The following is a 22154-nucleotide window of genomic DNA, read 5'->3' as shown; positions in this document are numbered from 1 at the left end:
GCATATTAGATATTCTAAAAATATAGTATGTGCCACCAACAACATATTATTCATTTCTCACTAGTACTTTAAAACACTAACTAAAAAAGTCTTCCGTGTTTGTTTACTGTAGCCTTATTCAGAGCCATCACAGCATCCACACAACTTAATGCAAGGTAGATGAATACATCAAAATATTAAAACATGTCTCCCCAAATCTAAATATGTGTGCACATACATTCTTAACTATTTGTTATCAAATTCTCACTCAGGCTAAATACTAAGGAATCCTGAAATAAAGATGCAAAATTATATGTTGTGGTGTTAAATTGTTACAAGAAAGAATTCTATACATCAGTGGCTCGAGAATATACATATATATGGGTATATACATATATATTATATATACTATATATATTATATATTATGTCTATATATTCCTCCTAGTCACTGTGTCAGATTGAATCCTCCTCTTGATCCAGCAGAGGGAGCCCTATCTTCAGTTCTTGTGTGACTGGCTAAAGCTTGGATTGACTCTTTTTTTCTGATAATGAATCATAAAGAATTCTGCTTTAAAATTATTTTTAAGTTAACAAGGTTATATTCATGACGATGGCTTAAGTAGTTAAGGTTATATTAATGTTTTCAGTTTTTTTTATACCCATGTCAAAACAGGAGAGATAGTTCATGGTATTACAGTATCACTGTACCAATGTCCTCCAGTTGTTCATCAACTTGCTTGAGAGGGCACCAGTAACATCTCACAACAAATTGTGAGACTTGTTACTGTTTTGGCATATCGAATACTTCACGGGGAGCTTGCCAGGCTTTGCCGTGGGAGCGAGATACTCTTGGTAGCTTGCTAGGCTCTCCGAGCGGGGCAGAGTAATCAAACCCAGGTAGGCCACGTGCAAGGCAAACACCTTGCCTGCTGTGCTATCACTCCAGCCCTTTTCATGGTAGATTTTATTTTATCACTAACTGGTTACCGCCATGCCTATATTCTGAGAAAGATGCGATCTATGTATTTATTCTTGTTTTGCCTTTTTATTAAAATTATTTTTACTATATTTGGATAACATTGGTCACTGTCACACTGTCCTCCCATTGTTCATTGATTTGCTCGAGTGGTTACCAGTAACATCTCCATTGTGACCTGGTTTTGATTCCTCCTTCCCTCACAGAGAGCCCAGGAAGCTACCAAGAATATCCTGCCCTCACGGCAGAGCCTGGCAAGCTAACCATGGCGTATTCAACATGCCAAAAACAGTAATGAGTCTCACAATAGAAAACATGGTTATGAAACTATTAACGCTTTTGACTTTGATGTAAAAAATAGGGCTGGAGCAGTAGCACAGCAGGTAGGGCATTTGCCTTGCATGCAGTCGACCCGTGTTTGATTCCTCTATCCCTCTCAGAGAGCACGGCAAGCTACTGAGTGTATCTCATTCACATGGCAGAGCCTGGCAAGCTACCTGTGGCATATTCGATATGCCAAAAACATCTCACAATGGAGATGTTACTGCAAGAATATGGGGAAAACAATAAATTACTGAGTATATTTTTTCCCATTTTTTAAAAATTAAATTATCATGAGATAAACAAAGTTGTCCATGATTGAGTTTCAGTCCTACAATGTTCCACACTCATCCCTTCAGCAGTATACATTTCCCACCACCAATGTCCTCAATTTCTATATTTCTAACCCCCACCCCCAGCCTGCCTCTATAGCAGACATTTATCTCACCCCATTACCCCCATCCATGCCTCTGTGGCAGGCACCTTCCCTTTTACTCTCTCTCTCCTTTTGGGTGTTGTGGTTTGCAATACAGGTAGTAAGTGGTCATCATGATCATTCTATAGTCTACTGTCAGCACACATCTCCCACACATCTCCCATCACGAGCAGGCTCTCCAAACATCCTTTATTTGGTGGTCCCTTCTCTATCTGAGCTGCCCTCTCCCCCAGCATGTGGGGCCAGCTTCCAAGTCATAGACCAATCCTCCTGATCCTTATCTCTACTCTCCTAGGGTGTTAGTCTCCCATTATGTTACTTTATATTCCACAGATGAGTGCAGATTTTTTTATGTCTGTCCCTCTCTTTCTGACGCATTTCACTTAGCATGATAGTCTCCATGTCGATCCACTTATATGCAAATTTTATGACTTCATCTTTTGGTTTTTTTTTTTCATTTTGCTTTTTGGGTCACACCCAGCACACAGGGGTTACTCCTCACTCATGCACTCAGGAATTACTCCTACCCGTGCTCAGGGGACCATATGGGATGCTGGGATTCAAACTCGGGCCGGCTGTGTGCAAGGCAAACACCCTACCTGCTGTGCTATCGCTCCAACCCCGACTTCATATTTTCTAACAGCTGCATAGGATTCCATTGTGTAGATATACCAAAGTTTCTTTAAGCAGTCATCAGTTCTTGGGCACTCTGGGTTTTTTTCCAGATTATGGCTATTATAAACAGTGCTACAATGAACATACAAGTGCAGTGCAGATATCATTTCGACTATAGTTTTTTGCATCTCCAGGACATATTCCCAGAAGTGGTATTGCTGGGTTATGGGAGCTCAATTTCTAATTTTTTGAGAGACATCTATACTGTTTTCCAAAAGGACTGAACCAGTAGGCATTCCCACCATCAGGGAAGGAGAGTCCATTTCTCTCTACATCCACACCAAAACTGGTTGCTTTTTTTCTTTTGGATGTGGGCCAGTCTCTGTGGTGTGAAATGATATCTAATTGTTGTTTTGATCTGCATCTCCTTGATAATTAGTGATGAACAGCATTTTTTCATGTGCCTTTTGACCATTCAGATCTCTTCTTTGAGAAAGTTTCTGTTCATTTCATCGCCCCATTTTCTGATGGTGTTAGATGTTTTTTCTTGTAGTTTCACCAGTGCCTTTTATATCCTTGATATCAGCCCCTTATCACATGGGTATTGGGCGAACATCCTTTCTCATTCTGTCTACTGTCTTTGTATTCTGGTCACTGTTTCTTTTGAGATACAGAAGCTTCTTAGTTTAAGATAGTCCCGTTTGTTTATCTCTATTTCCACTTGCTTGTTCAGTGGTGTGTCATCTTTGAAGATACAATTAGCTTCAATGTCGTGGAGGGTTCTGCCGACCTTTTCTTTAATGTACCTTATGGATTCTGGTCTGATGTTGCGGTCTTTAAACCATTTTGATCTGACTTTCAATGCATGGTGTTAGGTGGAGATCTGAGCACATCTTTTTACATGAGGCTGTCCAGTTTTGCCAGCACCATTTGTTAAAGAGGCTTCCCTTGATCCACTTCACATTTCTTACTCCCCTTTATTGAAGATTAGATGATCATATATTTGAGCGTGTGTGTAGGATATTCAACCGTGTTCTATTGATATGCAGCCCTGCCTTTGTTCCAGTACCATGTTGTTTTAATTATTACTGCTTTGTAGTACAGTTTGAGGTTGTGGAATGTATTGCCTTCATCTACTTTTTCCCAAGAATTGCTTTAGCTATTTGTAGGGGTTTGTTGTTCCATATGAATTTCTGGAGTGTTTGATCCATTTCTTTGAAGAATGTCATGGGTATCCTTATAGGGATCACATCTAATCTGTATAATGCTTTGGGGAGTATTGCCATTTTGACAATGTTAATTCTCCCAATCTGTGAGCAGGTGATATGTTTCCATTTTCTTGTGTCCTCTTTTTTTTAAGAAGTAGGGTTTTGTAATTTTCTTTATACAGGTCCTTTACTTCCTTAGCTAAGCTGATTCCAAGGTACTTGATTTTCTGAGGCATGACTGTGAATGGGATTGCTTTTTTTCATATCACTCTCTTCTCTTTCATTATTTACATATAGGAAAGCCATGGATTTTTGGGTATTCATTTTATAGACTGCGACTTTACTGTACAAATCTATTGTTTCTAGGAATTTCTTGGTAGAGGCTTTAGGGTTCTCTAAATATAGCATCATATCATCTGCAAATAGTGATAGCTTGATGTTTTCCTTTCTTATATAGATGTCCTTAATATATTTTTCTTGCCTGACTGCTATTGCAAGTTCTTTCAGTACTATATTGAATGGAAGTGTTGAGTGGGCACCCTTGTCTTGTCCCTGATCTTAGAAGAAAGACTCTTAATTTTTCCCCATTGAGGATAATGCTTGCCATAGGCTTTTGGTAGATGGCTTTGACCATATTCAGGAAAGTTGCTTCCATACCCATTTTAGTGAGAGTTTTCATGATAAATGGGTGTTGGATCTTGTCAAATGCTTTCTCTGCATCTATTGATATGATCATATGTTTTTTATCTTACTTTTGTTGATATGATGGATTGTGTAGATTGATTTCTGGATGTTAAACCATCCTTGCATCCCCGGGATGAATCCCACTTGGTCGTGGTGTATGATCTTTTTGATGGGTTGTTGGATTCTATTTGTAAATATTTTGTTGAGGATCTTCACATTGATGTTCATCAGGGATATTGGTCTATAAGTTTTTTTGTTAGTGGTGTCTTCGTTTGCTTTTGGTATTAGGGAGATATGTGCCTCATAGAAACTGGGAGTGTTCATGTTTCTTAAATTTCCTGGAAAAGCTTGAGAAGAACTGGCAACAGGTCCTCTTTAAATGTTTGGAAGAATTCGCTAGTGAATCCATCTGGACCTAAGCTTTTGTATATAGGGAGACTTTTGATTGCAGTTTCAATTTCCTTGATATTAATGGGTCTATTCAGGTATTCCAAGTCTTCTTCATTCAGTCTTGGGAGATTGTAGGAATAAAGGAATTTATCCATTTCTTTGAGATTCTCTTGTTTTTTGGCATACAGACTTTCAAAGTAGTCTCTGATGATCTTTTGAATTTCATTGGTTTCTTTTTATACCTGATGGTTCTCAGAGCCTACTCCTATCACTGCCATCAGGGATCACTCCTGATTAGGTATCCTAATCATTTATGGATCCAGGGGGATCACTCCATGGCTTGATAGCTGACCTCACATACTGGGGGAAAAGGCAGCAGAAATAGAGAAGGGACCACCAAGTAAATGATACTTGGAGGGCTCATTCAGGATGGAAGATGGGTGTTGGAAGCTGACTATAGACCCAGCATGATGGCCACTTAGTATTGTGAACCATAAGGCCCAAAAGGAGAGAGAGTAAAAGGGAATGTGCCTGCCACAGAGGTATGGGAGGGATAGGGTGCAGGAACGTGGCAGGAGGAATACTGGGAACGTTGGTGGTGGAGAATGGGCACGGGTGGAGGGATGGGTACTCAATGATTGTATGAATGAAATGCAATCATGAAAGTTTGTAAGTCTGTAACTGTATCTCATGGTGATTCATTAAAAAAATTTTAAAAAGAAATGTTTTAGCATTTTATTTTAAATAAAGCTTATAAAACAAAGTGATGGGTTTGAAGCTAAGCATTCAAATTTCCATCTTTATGAACCTTCAAAATATCTCCAGATAGATATCTCTTAAAATAATTTTGTGATTATTTTATAGCTTTTTATAGTGCAAAGAGTAACGTAAACACCAAACCAACCAACTAAAATCCATACTGGCTTTATCGTGTAATCTGTCTTTTCTCACTGACTCAAGCTATTTTAGCAGCTTCTAATTTCTATTATATTTATATAAACATTTTGATATAAATATATAATTATATATAAATATATATTCATAAATTAATGTTTATATATTTATGAAAAATATATAAAACATATATTTTTATATAGTTTTTATTTAAAAACACCAACATTTGACTAATTATTATGAAAGCCATATCATCTTTTTATTGTATAACAAACTATAACTACTAACATCATAGATATTAAAAATTACCAAAAATTTCAACAAACGGCTAGAGAAATAGTACAGTAGATAAGGTACTTTCCTTGCACGCAGCTGACCTGGTTTTATCCCTAGCACCATAGATGGTGCCCTAAGCATTGCCAAAAGTGATCCCTGAGCACAGAGCCAGGAATGAGCCCTAATTACTGCCAAGTGTGGCCCACCCCCAAACAAACAAAACAACAACAAAAATTAACAGATGTATCTCTCCATTTTGATAAGTAAATGTCACTGAAGTGATCTGTTTTAAATGTTGCCATGTGATAACTGCATTTATTTAAAAAAAAAAACACTATATTTGGAACTCCTGGGGCAATAGATATCTATGTTATGTCTAGATAACATAGATATCTATAGTGTGGAAAGTTTGGACTGCAGCTGAATCTCAGCAAAACAATGTTCATGAAAAACGAACTAGTCCCTGACATTCCATTTGTTCTCAACGGAACGACATCTCCGAATGCAGCAGCTATGTGTACCTGGATCAAGAACTCAGCATGAGGAAAGACTTGGTGCCAGAACTGCGCAGGAGGAAGAGAGCAGCATGGAACACCTTCAAAAGCATCGAAGAAGTGGTTAAGAGGACAAAGAAACTCCAGGTCCTCGCACATCTTTTCGACTCCACCGTTCTTCCCAAAGTAACATACACCTCAGAGACCTGGGCCCTAAAAAAGACCATGCGAACATTATTCGGGTATCCCAAAGAGGAATCCAAAGAGCCATGCTAGGAGTATCATGTTTCACTCAAGTGAGAGAAGGAATCCGGAGCTCCAACCTCCATCGACAGTCAAGAACCAGGGACGCTGTCTCCTTTGCCAAGATGTCAAAAATAAGATGGGCCGGACATGTAATGAGATTCTGATACGACCACTGGACTAGAGCTGTTACCATCTGGATTCCACTGGACGTCAAAAGACTGTGATGCTACCCACCAAGAGATGGTCAGACTTCTTTGTCAAAACCCTGAATGAACGGTTTGAGGTTCTTCATGTTCCTGGAGTGAGCAGAAATCATTGGGGTACACTAGCTCTGGACAGGGAGGAATAGAGATGTTACTGGTGCCCGCTGAGCAAATCGAAGATCAACCGAATGACATGTGACAAGTATGTTTAGATATATACGCTGCCAAATTAGATATTTAAAATATTATGTAATGAACCTTTAAAAGACAGTTGTAACTATTTTTATATCCTTAAATATTCATAGAACTAGACATCATAGTGATATTACCAATTTTTGTCTTTCCTAATCACATCAGTAGTATATCTCATTCTTCACTTGGTCTTAGACAAGGCCGAGAAGCGATAGTATATCTCATTCTTATCTCATATTGAATTTAGTTATTGGAGAGAATTTATTTTTGAACTATTTAAAACCCACTGCCATATTCTATTGTATCAAAAAACTTTGCTTCGCAATTATTAAGAATACTTTAATTGTAAGATTTTGTTATGATCAATCTATGTGCTTTTTATGATATATCTTGCTTTCTGCTTAATCTTTTTCTGTAAAAGTTTGTCCTTTCAATTTTTATTTTTCTTTTCTTATCATACCTGCAGTAGGATAACTAATAAAGGTTATGACAGTGAATAAAAAACCTGCATCCTGAATAATACTTGAAACTACACTCAGCATTTGCTTTCACTGTTACAATGTTTGCTGATTTTTTTGAAAGAAATTAATCCTATTTTGATTAAAGCATAAATATGTTTGCTACAGTGTGCCAGTTAAGTCTTTTTTTCCTACTTAAAATGATAGGGTTTTATCTTTTCTCATCAGGTGGGATTGACCCTACATTACACCTGTTTTTAATTATTCAATTAGAGTTTATTGTCTTCAAATTAGGTCCAGAAATAGGTCTTGTAAAAGATTATGTTATTTAGGAGAGAGCAAGAAATACACTAATAAACTGTAAATGTTATAGTTAAGTGATATGATGGAAAGAAAAATGTGATTTTGAGGAACTGTTTATATAATGCATGATTTGATATGAAGATGGAAGATATAAAATGGCTTTTATCCAAATTGGCACTTAAGGAGTACTCAATATTACATAAATTTCAGAGTGCTCTAATAGAAATCATTGTATATCTAGAAGTTAGTATACATGAATAGAGCACTGCAGAACTCCAGCATTCAAACCAGATAAAAAGAAAAATAGGTGACTAATAAACTTGGAAAAAGTTTGTATTATGCAACAAAGCAAAAAGATTTTGGAGGAGAAGCTCAATTGTTTTAGTAAATTCTGATCAGAATGAGTTATTATATGACAAACCCTTTGCTTTTGATTACAAAACTCAGTTGATCAAGTAGTGGCAAAGTGAGGTGAAAAAAAAAATAAATAAGAGGTGACACAGATACAATAGTGGAGGGTCCTGGGCACTTTGGTAAGATGGATGCAGTGATTTTATACATCTGTCACTGTCACTGTCATCCCATTGCTCATCAATTTGCTAGAGCAGACACCAGCAACATCTCCATTGTGAGACTTGATACTGTTTTTGGCATATCAAATACACCACAGGTAGCTTGCCAGGCTCTGCCGTGCAGGAGGGATACTCTCAGTAGCTTGCTGGGCTCTCCGAGAGGGATGGAGGAATCAAACCCAGGTCACAATGGAGACGTTACTGGTACCCACCCGAGCAAATCAATGAACAATGGAGGACAGTGTGACAGTGACAGTGACCATGTTATCCAAATATAGTAAAAATAATTTTAATAAAAAGGCAAAACAAGAATAAATACATAAATCGCATCTCTCTCAGAAAATAGGCATGGCAGTAACCAGTTAGTGATAAAATAAAATCTACCATGAAATGGGCTGGAGGGATAGCACAACTGGAAAGGCGTTTGCCTTGCACGTGGCCTACCTGGGTTTGATTACTCTGCCCCGCTTGGAGAGCCTAGCAAGCTACCAAGAGTATCTCGCTCCCACAGCAAAGCCTGGCAAGCTCCCCGTGAAGTATTCGATATGCCAAAACAGTAACAAGTCTCACAATTTGTTGTGAGACGTTACTGGTGCCCTCTCAAGCAAATTGATGAACAACTGGAAGACAGTAATACAGTGATACCATGAAATATCTCTCCTGTTCTGACACGGGTATAAAAAAGCTGAAAACAGCATTAATATAACCTTAACTAATTAAGTCATCGTCATGAATATAACCTTGTTGTTAACTTAAAAATAATTTTAAAGCAGAATTCTTTATGATTCATTATCAGAAAAAAAGAGTCAATCTAAGCTTTAGCCAGTCACACAAGTACTGGAGATAGGGCTCCCTCTGCTGGATCAAGAGGAGGATTCAATCTGACACAGTGACTTAAAGGAATATATAGACATAATACATAATACATATAATATATGTTATATATAATAATATAATATATATGTATATACCCATATATATGTATATTCTCGAGCCACTGATGTATAGAATTCTTTCTTGTAACAATTTAACACCACAACATATAATTTTGCATCTTTATTTCAGGATTCCTTAGTACTTAGCCTGAGTGAGAATTTGATAGCAAATAGTTAAGAATGTATGTGCACACATATTTAGATTTGGGGGGACATGTTTTAATATTTTGATGTATTCATCTACCTTGCATTAAGTTGTGTGGATGCTGTGATGGCTCTGAATAAGGCTACAGTAAACAAACACGGAAGACTTTTTTAGTTAGTGTTTTAAAGTACTAGTGAGAAATGAATAATATGTTGTTGGTGGCACATACTATATCTTAAGAATATCTAATATACATGTACAATATAATAAATGATGCAGTATTTTATACTGAAATGTAAAGCAATTCAAGTAAACCTCTTAAGTGTATATGTGTACATATGTGTCTGTGTGTATGTTATATGTATCTGTGTTTGAATTTGTAAATGGAGAAAGCTAGTTTAAATAACCTTTTGTCTTTTTTTTTTTGCTTTGTGGCTCATACCTGGTGATGCACAGGGGTTACTTTTGGCTCTGCACTCAGGAATTACTCCTGGCGGTGCTCAGGGGACCATATGGGATGCTGGGGATGGAACCCGGGTCCGCCGTGTGCAAGGCAAATGCCCTACCCACTGTGCTATCGCTCCAGCTTCTAAATAGCCTTTATATACAATGCAAGACATGCAATACACAATGAAAAGGAGTTGCAAAGTTGAAATTCTGCACATGAAAAATATTGTATATTTTACAATCCAAAATTTACTCCAAACTTTTCAGTTTTGTTTGTACACTACCCATGTAGTTTATACAAGCAGACTGATTAAAGAATAAAAAGCACAGAGAGATTTTTTAAGTGTTCAAGAAGTATCTCATTTGACAGTGTCTGCATTCTTGCACTGAATCTCCAAGGGATCCAGAGTCTACATCTTACTTAAAGCACCGGACTATGTTCTACCTCAAGAGACAGGTATCAAAATGGTTGTTTGTATTCCTTGTTTAGAAATTGGAGTTGAAAGGATTCATAGTACCAGAGCTCTCTCTCCTGGGAACATACAAACATCTATAAATAACTTCATTCGCTTCTAATAGGATCACTTTTAACCATTCAGTTTAAAAGAAACCCTCCACTTAAGTACCAAAGGAGACAGAAGACGAAGTTTGGTGAGTTGAAAACTAGTCAAAAAGAAGAGAAAGATCCTCTATTGGCTCTGTGTTTTTCTTATAAAAAGAAAATTAACCTCACATTTATTCAGAGCGCAAACGGGGCCTGTGTCCTGGAAAATGACTCTGAGATATGGGCATCCTCTATCCCTCAGATATCAGTGGTTATTTAACAAAAAGTTAGGAAGCTTTTGATTTCATGTGCAGGGACTGATGCTGGAGACTCTCTTCAGAAAGATCTTTTGGGGGAAAAAGATTAAGTTTACAATTGGAATTTGGCTTTTGTCTGTTTGGTTTGTATTGCTGTGTATTTGTTTTGTCAGGACTTGGGGGCGTATATGATAATGCTCTGGAGCCCCTGATCATGCAGTACTCTGGACTTTGTTCTGATGGTTCAAAGGACCCCAGGCTCCCAACTGCAGTTCAGAGCTCAGCCCTTTGCGCTGGCTCCCTAGCAAGAACAGGTTCTGAGGATGTCAGTTTTGGTTTGGTTGTTTCCTTTCATTCCCCTCTGGAAGTTTAGGGTCTCCGCTATGTTTCCTCTTCCTTAAATATATTCCTTGTGACTCCAAGGAATTGTTCTTCTTGTTAGGAATTTTGGGTCTGTGTCCAAGAGTGTGTGACATTGTACCCTAAACTCCACAGACATTTTGAAAAGTTGGGGTTTTTTTTCATGATGAAAATGTCATTTTAGTCAAGCTTCATGAGTACTCTCTTCCTGTACTTATTCTAATAAAATCAGTGCCTCAGGAGTTCAGCCTATATCAGCCTGGAGGTATTGCTTAGCACATTCTTCCATATGCTTGCTGGTGGGTAAGTGAATGGTGGATCAGCCTTTGTACAATGGGAACTAGTTATGTATTTGTCTTTTCTCTTTCTCTTTTCTTTTCCTTCCTTTTCTTCATCCTTCTTTTATTCCTTCCTTCCCTCCCTCTTTTCTTTCTTCTCTCTTTCCTTCCCTCCATCCTTCCATCCTTCCCTCCTTCCCTACTTCCCTCCATAGCAGCATTGTCAGATCCTCTTTTAGAAAAAGATTTAAACTGAGAGAGTTTGAGGGCTCAAATTCTGGTAGTATGTTAGATTCTGTCTCACAACTCTGCATAAGTCAAGGGAATACTATTTACTAGTTTCTGTACATTTCCTGAAGATACATTATCTCCACTCAGACAACACCTTTCTTTCTTTGTGCTTTTATGCCTTTTCGATAATTTTATTGAAATGCATTAGTTCAATTTTTTCAAATAGATTGACACTTAAGTTTTCTCTACTAATTCCCAAGACTCCCCTCTTCTTTGACTCATCTTATAAATTTTAGTATCATTCTCTCTTTAATTCTCTTACCTTCCTCAATGTCTCAGACATATATAAATCTCCTTCTATATTGATTATGTTGCCTTTCCTTCACTTTAATTAGTTTGTTTTAAATAAACTTTCTTGAAATACAAAAACAGATTTCTAGGTTTAAACATATAAATTGTTGACTTACAAAATAACCATTTTGTATGGTTTATTATACATATACATAATAAAATGAAGAAGGGCTAGATAAATTATGCATTGACTGGAGGCTTTGCATGCAGGGAGGCCATGGTTAGATCCTGGTAAATATTGTTCCTCAAGTACTGGGTGTATGACTCCTGAGCACACATAAATAACTATTGTCAGGTGTGGTTAAAAAAAATTCCACAAAATGAAAGAACAAAATATATGTTTAAATAAAGAAGGACTAGGGCTGGAGAGATAGTAGAGTAGATAGGGCCTTGCACATGGCCAATCTGGGTTCAGTCCCTGGCATGCCATTAATTCCTCTGAAGAATGCCTCAGTGCAGAGCCAAGAGTAACACTTTGCAATTGCCAAGTAACCCGGGATGTGGCCCAAAAACCAAGAAAAAAAGAAAAAAGAAATCAAAGAGGACCATCATCAACATCCAAGAAAAATGGGAAAAGACTCTCAATTCTAAGAGATCAAGTGATACAGGGAACAGAAAGTTACTGCACATATAAACATTGAATTTTATGGTTGCATTCATCATGCACAGAGTTGAAGTGTTACCATTTATGACTCATTTTTACAGTTGATTTGTCCTCAGGGCTCAAAAATCACTGGATCTCAGATAGAAGAGACCATGTATAACTTAAGTTGCTACAACCCTCCTACATTCACCCTTGTTGGAATTCCTGGCCTGGAGAAGTTCCACATCTGGATTGGGATCCCTTTCTGTGTCATCTATGTCGTGGCTATTGTGGGCAATTGTATTCTCCTCTATCTCATTACAGTTGAACACAGTCTCCACGAGCCCATGTTTTTCTTTCTCTCTATGCTGGCTGCCACAGACCTCATTCTGTCTACTGCCACCATCCCCAAACTACTCAGCAACCTCTGGTTTGCCTTCCATGAAATAACCTTCTCTGGTTGTCTCACCCAGATGTTCTTCCTCCACTTCAGCTCTATAATGGAATCAGCCATCCTGTTGGCCATGGCTTTTGATCGCTATGTGGCCATCTGCTTTCCCTTGAGATACACCACCATCCTGACTCCACAGGTCATCATCAAGATTGTCGTGAGCATCATTGTGAGGAGCTTCGCTGTCATCTTGCCAGATGTCTTTCTCCTGAAACGCTTACCCTTCTGTGGGACACGCATCATCCCCCACACATACTGTGAGCATATAGGGGTGGCTCAGCTTTCCACTGCTGACATCTCCATCAACATCTGGTATGGATTTTCTGTGCCCGTTATGACAGTTGTCGTAGATATTATCTTTATTGCTGTTTCCTACACCTTCATTCTCCGTGCAGTCTTTCACCTCTCATCCCAGGGTGCCCGTCAAAAGGCTCTCAGCACCTGTGGCTCCCATGTCTGTGTTATCCTAATGTTTTACACACCTGCCTTATTTTCCATTCTTGCTCATCGTTTTGGGCACAGTGTTCCTCGTAATGTACTCATCCTATTTGCAAATCTCTATGTGGTGATACCTCCTGCACTAAATCCTATTGTTTATGGAGTGAAAACGAAGCAAATTCAGGAAAAGTTTATTTTCCTCTTCACCTTGAAGAAGACATAGTGAGTAAAGAAGGGCATTGGAGGAGAAATTTTGGTAAAAGGTGAATTTTCATTTGTTTCTTGGTGCAGCAGGATATTATTATACCACTGTAAGTTTCAGACATGCCTCACTGAAATTGAACTCAGTTCTGATTCGGTGAAATTTTACAGAACATGAGACCAAAATCAAGCTGTAAATCTGGTTAAATTAAAATTAGAGTCTACACCTGTATAAAGCATAAAAATGACAATAGAGAAATAAAATCTTGTAGAATTTTGAAAAATCTGTTATCTTGGTTTGGTTTCCTACTGCATGTATGAGGATGGTGATGATGGATACAGAAGCGCACCAATACAGAAGCCAGCCCACATAAATGAAAGGTTGAATACAATGGCAGAAACCAAAAAAATATGTCTGGTTATTGGTTGTTGGAAATGTTTAAAATGCCCCAGTTATCTTTTCCTAAATGACAAGTGAAGAAGCAGTCAGAATTCTGAACTTTCTGTTAGGTCAGAAACCTTAGGGTAACCATCCTTTTGCGGATTTATTTATCACCTTGGCACCAACCAGTCTAACTTACCCTTGCTATAAATGTGATTTACTGTTCCTTTTTTCTATGAGAGTGCTTCTTGTGACCATACAGACATAATAGTTGTTTTATGCCCCCTGTCTTCCAGTTCATAGTATTGTTGCCAATAAAGCTCACTTAACCCATCAAATATCTCTCATTTCATTATCCTCAAGTGAGAGTTGAATGGAACCTCCACAATTTCAATACTAAAACTTACTCTCCTCCATTGGAAAAAACGTGTGAGATTTTTAAAGCAGTAACATGCAACTCATTCTAGTGTTTCCTAAAATTACAAAATTACTAATAATAACCATAGGAACATTTGCATTACATACAAAATGAAGATAATGAAGGACAATATCAAAGAATACATTACAAATGACATTTAAAACAGTGGCAAAACAATGGTGTGCTGGCATCACCATGTTCATGTTTAACTCTATTTTTTTTGCTTTTTTTGGGGTATCACACCCAGCAATGCTCAGGGGTTACTCCTGGCTTTGCACTCAGGAACCACTCCTGGCAGTGCTTGGGGGACCATATGGGATGCCGGGGATCGAACCCGGGTCGGCCACGTGCAAGGCAAACGCCCTACCCGTTGTGCTATTGCTCCGGCCCCAGTTTAACTCTATTTTTATCTGCAACATTCTTTGTTTTGTTTATTAGGGTCACACCTGATGGTGTTTGGGCTTACTCCTGTGTCTGCATGCAGGGATCGCTCATGGGAGGCTCTAGGGAAATATATGGGATTGTGGGACCAAACCCGGGTCAGCCTTCTGCAAATGCCCTACCTGCTGTAATATCACTCAGACCCTGTCTATAACATTCTTAGATCCTACAATTAAGTATTTACAATTGGTTTCTTCTTTTAGTAAATAAGTTTGTGACCACAGTAAAGTCATGTTTCAGTAAATAAATTAAAGGAAATGCAATTAAAAATTTTATACTACAGCCTATCCACGAGGATAAAGTATAGATATCTGCTTTGTATAGCTTAGAGTGCAATTTTTTCCTTGCACCCATATGTTTCATAATAATTTTATTATGGCATTGTGGCAATTACAACAATCTAGCTGAACAAAAGGAAAAATATATTTTGAGCTTGGATATCTTTTTTTTTTTGCTTTTTGGGTCACACCCGGCGATGCTCAGGGGTTACTCCTGGTTCTGCGCTCAGGAATTACTCCTGGCGGTGCTCGGGGGACCATATGGGATGCTGGGATTTGAACCCGAGTCGGCCGCGTACAAGGCAAACGCCCTCCCCGCTGTGCTATCGCTCCAGCCCCAAGCTTGGATATCTTTATCTGAATCAGGAATTATTCTAGGTATTCTAGGTGCAAATAAATGCAATATGAGAGATAGTAATACATCATAAGGTATTTTGGGTAGATGGACAATTGGTGTTTTGGTCAACTTTCATGGGCAGCCTGGTAGATCAATTCATTAGGGAATAGACTATGGATGGCCCTGGGCTGCCACCAAGGGAAGTTTTTATTAAAAATCATCAAATCAAAATACTGGGGAGATAGCTGAAGAGATCAGTGTGCATGCTTTACATGCAAGAGGCTTATTTGATCCCAAAAATACAGCCAAGGGTAATTTCAGAGCAACTCTTAGATAGCTTTTGAAAAGAACTGAGTGTGAACAAAAACCAAAGAAAAAAGTATGCTTTTGCTATTTTAAACTCTTCTTTCTTTGTTTCTGTTTTTTTTTTAAGTTCAAAATCTAGGCACTGCAATTTATAAATTTCAGGTAAACAATATTCCAATTCCACATCCACCACCAGTGTCAGAATTCCTCCACCAATTCGCCTTCTACTTTTCCATTCCACCCCTTTCATAAACTTTTAAAAAAATATATTGTTGTGTTTTTTTTTTCTTTTCTGGTTTTGGGTCACACCCAGCTATGCTCAGGTGTTACACCTGGCACTGTGCTCAGGGATCACTCTTGGCAGTGCTCAGGAGACCATATTGGATGCTGAGGAACAAAACTGGGTGAACTGTATGCAAGGCAAGTGGGATACCTATTATCCTATCTCTTTTGCCCCAGGCTCACATGTTTACAAAAGTGTTAATGTCAATGGTTTTGAAGTTCAAAGTTACCTGATTTCACCTCCATCAAAACGTCCAATTGCAAAAGGCATTACTGATACCAACGAGATGTATTTTGTGGATCGAGATAACACTTTTGCCAAAAATACTTATTTTGGATAAGATAATATTGATGCTTTGGTCTGGGGAGATAGTACAGAGAGTATGGTTCTTGCCTGTGCACAACTGACCAGGTTTTATCTGTGACACTGCATATCCCCCAAGTACCATCTGGAGTGATTCCTCAGCACAAAGCCAAAGCCAGGGTAATCTCTGATCACAGAGTCAGGAGGAATCACTGAGCACCACTAGATCACCCTCCATTCACCCCTCACCCCCAAAATAAGAAAATTGATTCTTTCTGGAGTAGCCTGTGTTCTATCTTGAACACATATCTATCTTTCTCACCCCTCATACTTCCTCTAAATAAGTATCTTTCAACAAAACTGTTTTGCTTCACTAAAAAAATTTAATACTTTCGCCAAAGACATATTTTGGAGAGACAAATGAGTTCTTTTTTAATAAAATCAGTAGTTAAGCTGCTGAAAATCAGCAACAGACCTAGACATCTTACACATCTTACACACTGGTTGAAAAAAAGTCTGAAAATTATGTATCCAAAACCTCACAATCTGGTTTATCAAATGACAAAACAAAGGCAATAGTCATTGCTTTTTGAATAAATATTGCTTTTGCAAAATAGAAACAGGCTTTTAAAAAAAATTTTGGATCACACCTGGCATTGCTCAAGGTTTATTTCTGGCTCTGTGCTCAAGTTCTTCTCCTGATGACAGGGCCAAGAAACAAAAAATAAGGGATGTTGGGGATCAAGTCCGCATTGGCTCCATGTAAGGCAAGCACCCACTGTACTGTTGTTCCAGGCTCCAAATTTCATATTCTTTCTATTCATATTTTTAAAATCCCACCACTATGAATTAGAGGAGTTCTGTATATTATGAGCAAATTGGAAAGTTTTTTCTGAGGAATTGGGGGCAGGATGAGTTTAATAGACTCTTCTTTATACTATTTACTTTCTAAGATTTTTCTTTATTTTGTATAGTGAAAGTAGGACACGATTGACATGAAGTCTGGAAATTTTCTTACAAGGTTATATTTTAGAATAAGGGAAACTAGTCAAAGGGCAAAGTAAACTAGTTAAAGCAGAGTTTGAGGATAGTTAAAGTAGAATTTGAAGATCATGATTGGTTCATGCTCGGTAACTCTATCCACACTAACTACCTGGAGCTAGTTCTTTATTAAGAAAGTGGCTTGAGATTTGGAGAGGAGAGGAGTTAGAGCAAGCCAGAAAATTGAACTGTGACTCAGGTGGCAGAGAAGTTCCAGGAAGATTCAACCCCTTAATCACCATTTTAGGCACATCCCTTCAAAATAATCATTTTTAACTATGGTGCTACTTTTATAGGTGTGAAACATTACTAGACCACGGATGTTTTTATTGTTTCACAAAAGAAGGAATAAGTGAAATATGAGATTACTTACAATTTTTTCCCCACAGATATTGAAAACAGCCTTGTTTGTTGAAATAACCAGAGAATATAGGGTGGGGTGCAAATTCTTCAATGAGTGTAAGAGATCTAAAAAGGTAGACACCATTGGCACAACCTAAATTTGTATCTTCAGGTTTATTATAGATAATGCACAAGTGAAAAATTTTAAGATAGTCTTCAAAATTTTTCTCTAGGAGGATGGAATATAGTTGTTAGGGCACTTGTCTTGCTAAAAGGCAATTTAGATTTAATCCTTGGCTCCATAAATGATTAGGATACCTAATCAGGAGTGATCCCTGAGGACAGTGACAGAATTAGGCCTTGAGCACCATCAGGTATAAAAAGAAATCCCTAACAAGTCTCTACAACAAATAAAATTAAAATAAAATGGACTTATAATTCATGGACTTGGATGAATTTTTGATAATTCAACACCATTAATTATTCTTTTATTCACTTGTTCCTCCCCTCTATCAATGAACAATTTCTACAAATACTGTTTTCATCATCTATTAATGCTGAGGTCAATTTTTAAACTCTGTTACATTAATTCATATTTTTGTTATCTTCTGAATTATACTCATAACTATATGTTCTTCCTTGTTTATGGAACAAGTTTCATAGTATCTTTGAAGAAATTCAGAGTCAAAATTCTTCTTAAGTCATGAAATTTGCTATAAATGGATGGGCGGTGAGAGTATCATGCTGAGTTAAATGAGTCAGAGGGAAAGGGACAGTTATAGAAAGATTGCATTCACTTGGGGACATCAAAACATATTGTATGAGACTATTACTTAAGTAGTATAAATAAGAGTTAGGGAAACTGGTCCAGGGTTGGAAGTTGGCCACTAATGGGGAACAGAGAAAGGCAGTTAGGATAGAGAAGGGACTTCCATAATAATGATAGTTGGAAGTGATCACTCTGACAAGAATTGGTGCTGACTGTTTACAATAGCCAGAATCTGGAAAAAACCCGAGTGCCCTAGAACAGATGACTGGTTGAAGAAACTCTGGTACATCTATACAATGGAATACTACGTAGCTGTTAGAAAAAATGAGGTCATGACGTTTGCATATAAGTGGATCAGCATGGAAAGTATCATGCTAAGTGAAATGAGTCAGAAAGAGAGAGACAGACATAGAAAGATTGCACTCATCTGTGGAGCATAGAATAATAGACTATAAGACTAACACCCAGTATTAGTAGAAATAAGTACCAGGAGGTTGTCCCCATGGCTTGGAGGCTGGTCTCTCATTCTGGGCAACTCAGAGAAGAGAACACCAAGTAAAATGTGGTCGGAGGTCATGCGGGGGAAGGGTGATGCGTGCCGAATATAGACTAGAGACTGAACACAATGGCTACTGAACACCTTTATTGCAAACCACAACACCTAATCAGAGAGAGAGATCAAAAGGGAATACCCTGCCATAGTGGCAGTGTGGGGTTGGGGGAGACGGGACTGGGGAGGGCGGGAGAGATGCTGGGTTTACTGGTGGTAGGGAATGGGCACTGGTGAAGGGATGGGTTCTTGAACTTTGTATGGGGAAAACACGAGCACAAAAATGTATAAAACTGTAACTGTACCCTCCCGTTGATTCACTAATTAAAAATAAATAATTTTAACTAAATAAATAAATAAGAATAACAAAAGAATACTCTGTAAAAAAAAAGAGAGAAGAGAGAGGAAATATTTTTTCTTTCTAATTGATTTATTAATTCAACACACATTTCTTGTGCATTGATCCCATACTAGGCTTTGTTGCTGGAAGATGAAGGTAGGCATGGTAAAATAGAGTTAAGATTTCTATCTTTCTGAAGCTTATAATCTTTCAGGAAAATTCCATCATCTCTACCTAGGCCAGTGAACAACTACAGAAAAAGGAGTTACATATAGCTAGAAGGCCGGTGGAAATACGTGATTCTTCTAAAGAATCTATGAATAGAAGGCGGGGAGGCTAGTGGTGCTAAATTAGCCTGCTGTAATCAAGGTTGTATTTATTCAAGGAGAACTGTAGTTTTATCTCAGAAAAAAAAAATTGTCTTGATACATAAGGAAGTTTTCTAATAAAATCTGGAGGAAATCAAAAAAAAAAAAAAGAATTGGTGCTGAAAATAGGTAAAGAGACAAACATGATAACCTTTCAGTACCTGTTTTGCAAACCATAATGCTCAAAGTGAAAGAGAGAGAGTGACAGATAGAGAGACACACACGCACACAGAGAAGTGCCCGTTAAAGAGGCAGACTGTGGGAGTGTGGAGGAAGGGAATCTGAGGGCCTTGGTGTTCAGTGGTGAGGAATGTACACTGGTGAAGGTTTTGGAAAACTTTCGGACTGAAACCCAATCATGAACAACTTTGTGAGTGTATCTCAAAGTGATTCAATTTAAAAAAATACTCATTCTTATTGGGAGGGAAGTTGGGTCACACCCAATTGTGTTCATGACTTGCTCCAGGCCTTGCTCAACAGTCACTCCTGTGATGTTTGGAGGAACATATGAAGTACCAGACACAGAATCTAGACAGCTGAGTTCAAGGTAAGCATGCTATGCCTCTAACACGATATTTGAATGAGTATCTTTAGTGCTTGCTTTTCTTCAATGTTCACGGAGAGGTTTAAAAATAAAACTAATCATTTTGGGGCTTCTAATATGCTCAAAGTTTATTTGTGACATATAAATATCTGTTCTTTTAAATTAGATTACACTGTCTGGTCTAGAAACTGGGTAAGTCTCTGATCACTTACTCATTTCTGGGACTACTAGAATAATATGGTGAGACTGCAGTAACACCAGGTCAAATTTATGTTTACTTGAAGAAGTTAGATTACAACAAAGGTGCTAAATAATTTTAGTTTCTGAAATAGGACCAGGTGTCTAGATAAGTTTTAATAACACTGCTTTAGACAAATCTCACCTAGGAGGTTATAAAACAAAGTTCCTTTTGAAAATTTCTATTCAGAATAAGTAGCAGATTGTTGACCTGTCCTTGGCAAGACCATTTAACCACTAGAGGTCACTGTGTCTGTAAGAGAGTGTCCCATGTTCCAAGCAACTCTGGGAATTGGACTGTTGTCTGGGCAACCTGACATTTCTAGAGTAATATAGATTAATTGACCTGTGTTTGCCGGCAGCCAATGGCTTGAGCTGTAGGAAACAGACATCTTTGGGTGTCGGCAATATTTCAAACTTGTTTCTGCCTAGAGCATCAAGGACAGTACTCCAGCAGCTTCTTTCTAGTCACAGTACCCTGCCTCCCTCCACCACCTGCGCATTAATGCACTTAGGAATTTTCCCTCAGTCTTTGTTTAAACGTTGTTAGCCTGAATGAACTTTGACTTATGACTAGGGGCATCTTCAAAGATGGAACACCCTTGACCAAGAAAGTGGAAGCAGCAGCAAAGCACAGGCCGGCAGTACACTCTCAGCGCCACAGGCTTCCTCCATCAGGTTTGCAGAAGTCCCCTCTGGAGTCCCCTTCCCTGTGCACGTGCCAACCTGGAACCTGGACGGCAGCACCTCCCATTATCACTTGGGACCTACAGTGAGACAAGTGGCATGGCCTCCTTGGCAGTGGGCGTGGCCTCTGGGAAGGGCTGCAGTAGTTATTTAGGTCCCACCTCCATACTACCACAACATGAGGAAACAGCGAGAATCCCCACCACGAAGAGAAGAGGAGGGAAAGAGTCCAGAAGCCTCCACCATGGGTACCCCAAAATATGACCTCTCTGTTAAAGAATTCAGAGATGAAACATTGAAGATGTTCAGTGAACTCAAAGAAATGGTGGAACAGACATCCAGTAAATTAAAGGAGAATATGAAAAAAAAAAAACACAGTGGAAAGGACAGCCTAGAAAATACAGGAAGAAATGAGAGCATAAGTTACAAAGCTACATATAGAAGTAGGTATCCCACTTGCCTTGCATACAGTTCACCCAGTTTTGATCCTCAGCATCCAATATGGTCTCCTGAGCGCTGCCAAGAGTGATCCCTGAGCACAGTGCCAGGTGTAACACCTGAGCATAGCTGGGTGTGACCCAAAACGAGAAAAGAATAAAAAAATGACAACAATATATTTTTTTTAAGTTTATGAAAGGGGTGGAATGGAAAAGTAGAAGGCGAATTGGTGGAGGAATTCTGACACTGGTGGTGGATGTGGAATTGGAATATTGTTTACCTGAAATTTATAAATTGCAGTGCCTACATTTTGAACTTAAAAAAAAACCAGAAACAAAGAAGAGTTTAAAATAGCAAAAGCATACTTTTTTCCTTTGGTTTTTGATCACACTCAGTTCTATCTAAGAGTTGCTCTGAAATTATCCTTGGCAGTAATTTGGATCTCAAATAAGCCTCCTGCATGTAAGCATGCACACTGGCCCTTTGAGCCATCTCCCCAGCATTTTCATTTGATGATTTTTTTTTTTGCTTCTTGGGTCACACCTGGCAATGCATAGGGGTTACTCCTGGCTCTGCACTCAGGAATTACCCCTGGCGGTGCTCAGGGGACAATATGGGAT

The 22154-nt window shown here is 38.4% G+C and overlaps 1 protein-coding gene across 1 annotated transcript; it reads left to right on the top strand.

The window, feature by feature from the left end:
* Positions 1-12553: 12553 nt before the first annotated feature.
* Positions 12554-13492, top strand: LOC101550121 (olfactory receptor 52H1-like). The gene has a single exon (XM_004621246.2). It carries the CDS (start codon positions 12554-12556, stop codon positions 13490-13492), a length of 939 nt encoding a protein of 312 aa, XP_004621303.2.
* The last annotated feature ends 8662 nt before the right edge of the window (positions 13493-22154 follow it).

This window comes from Sorex araneus, chromosome 6 (assembly GCF_027595985.1).
Source record: "Sorex araneus isolate mSorAra2 chromosome 6, mSorAra2.pri, whole genome shotgun sequence".
NCBI classification, from domain to species: Eukaryota; Metazoa; Chordata; class Mammalia; order Eulipotyphla; family Soricidae; genus Sorex; species Sorex araneus.
Note: the sequence above shows the minus strand (reverse complement) of the source record. Positions and strands in the feature narration are given on the sequence as shown.

What these genes read in the sequence shown, in the direction of transcription:
- LOC101550121 (XM_004621246.2), top strand. Translation starts at nt 12,554, where the DNA reads ATGTATAACTTAAGTTGCTACAACCCTCCTACATTCACCCTTGTTGGA.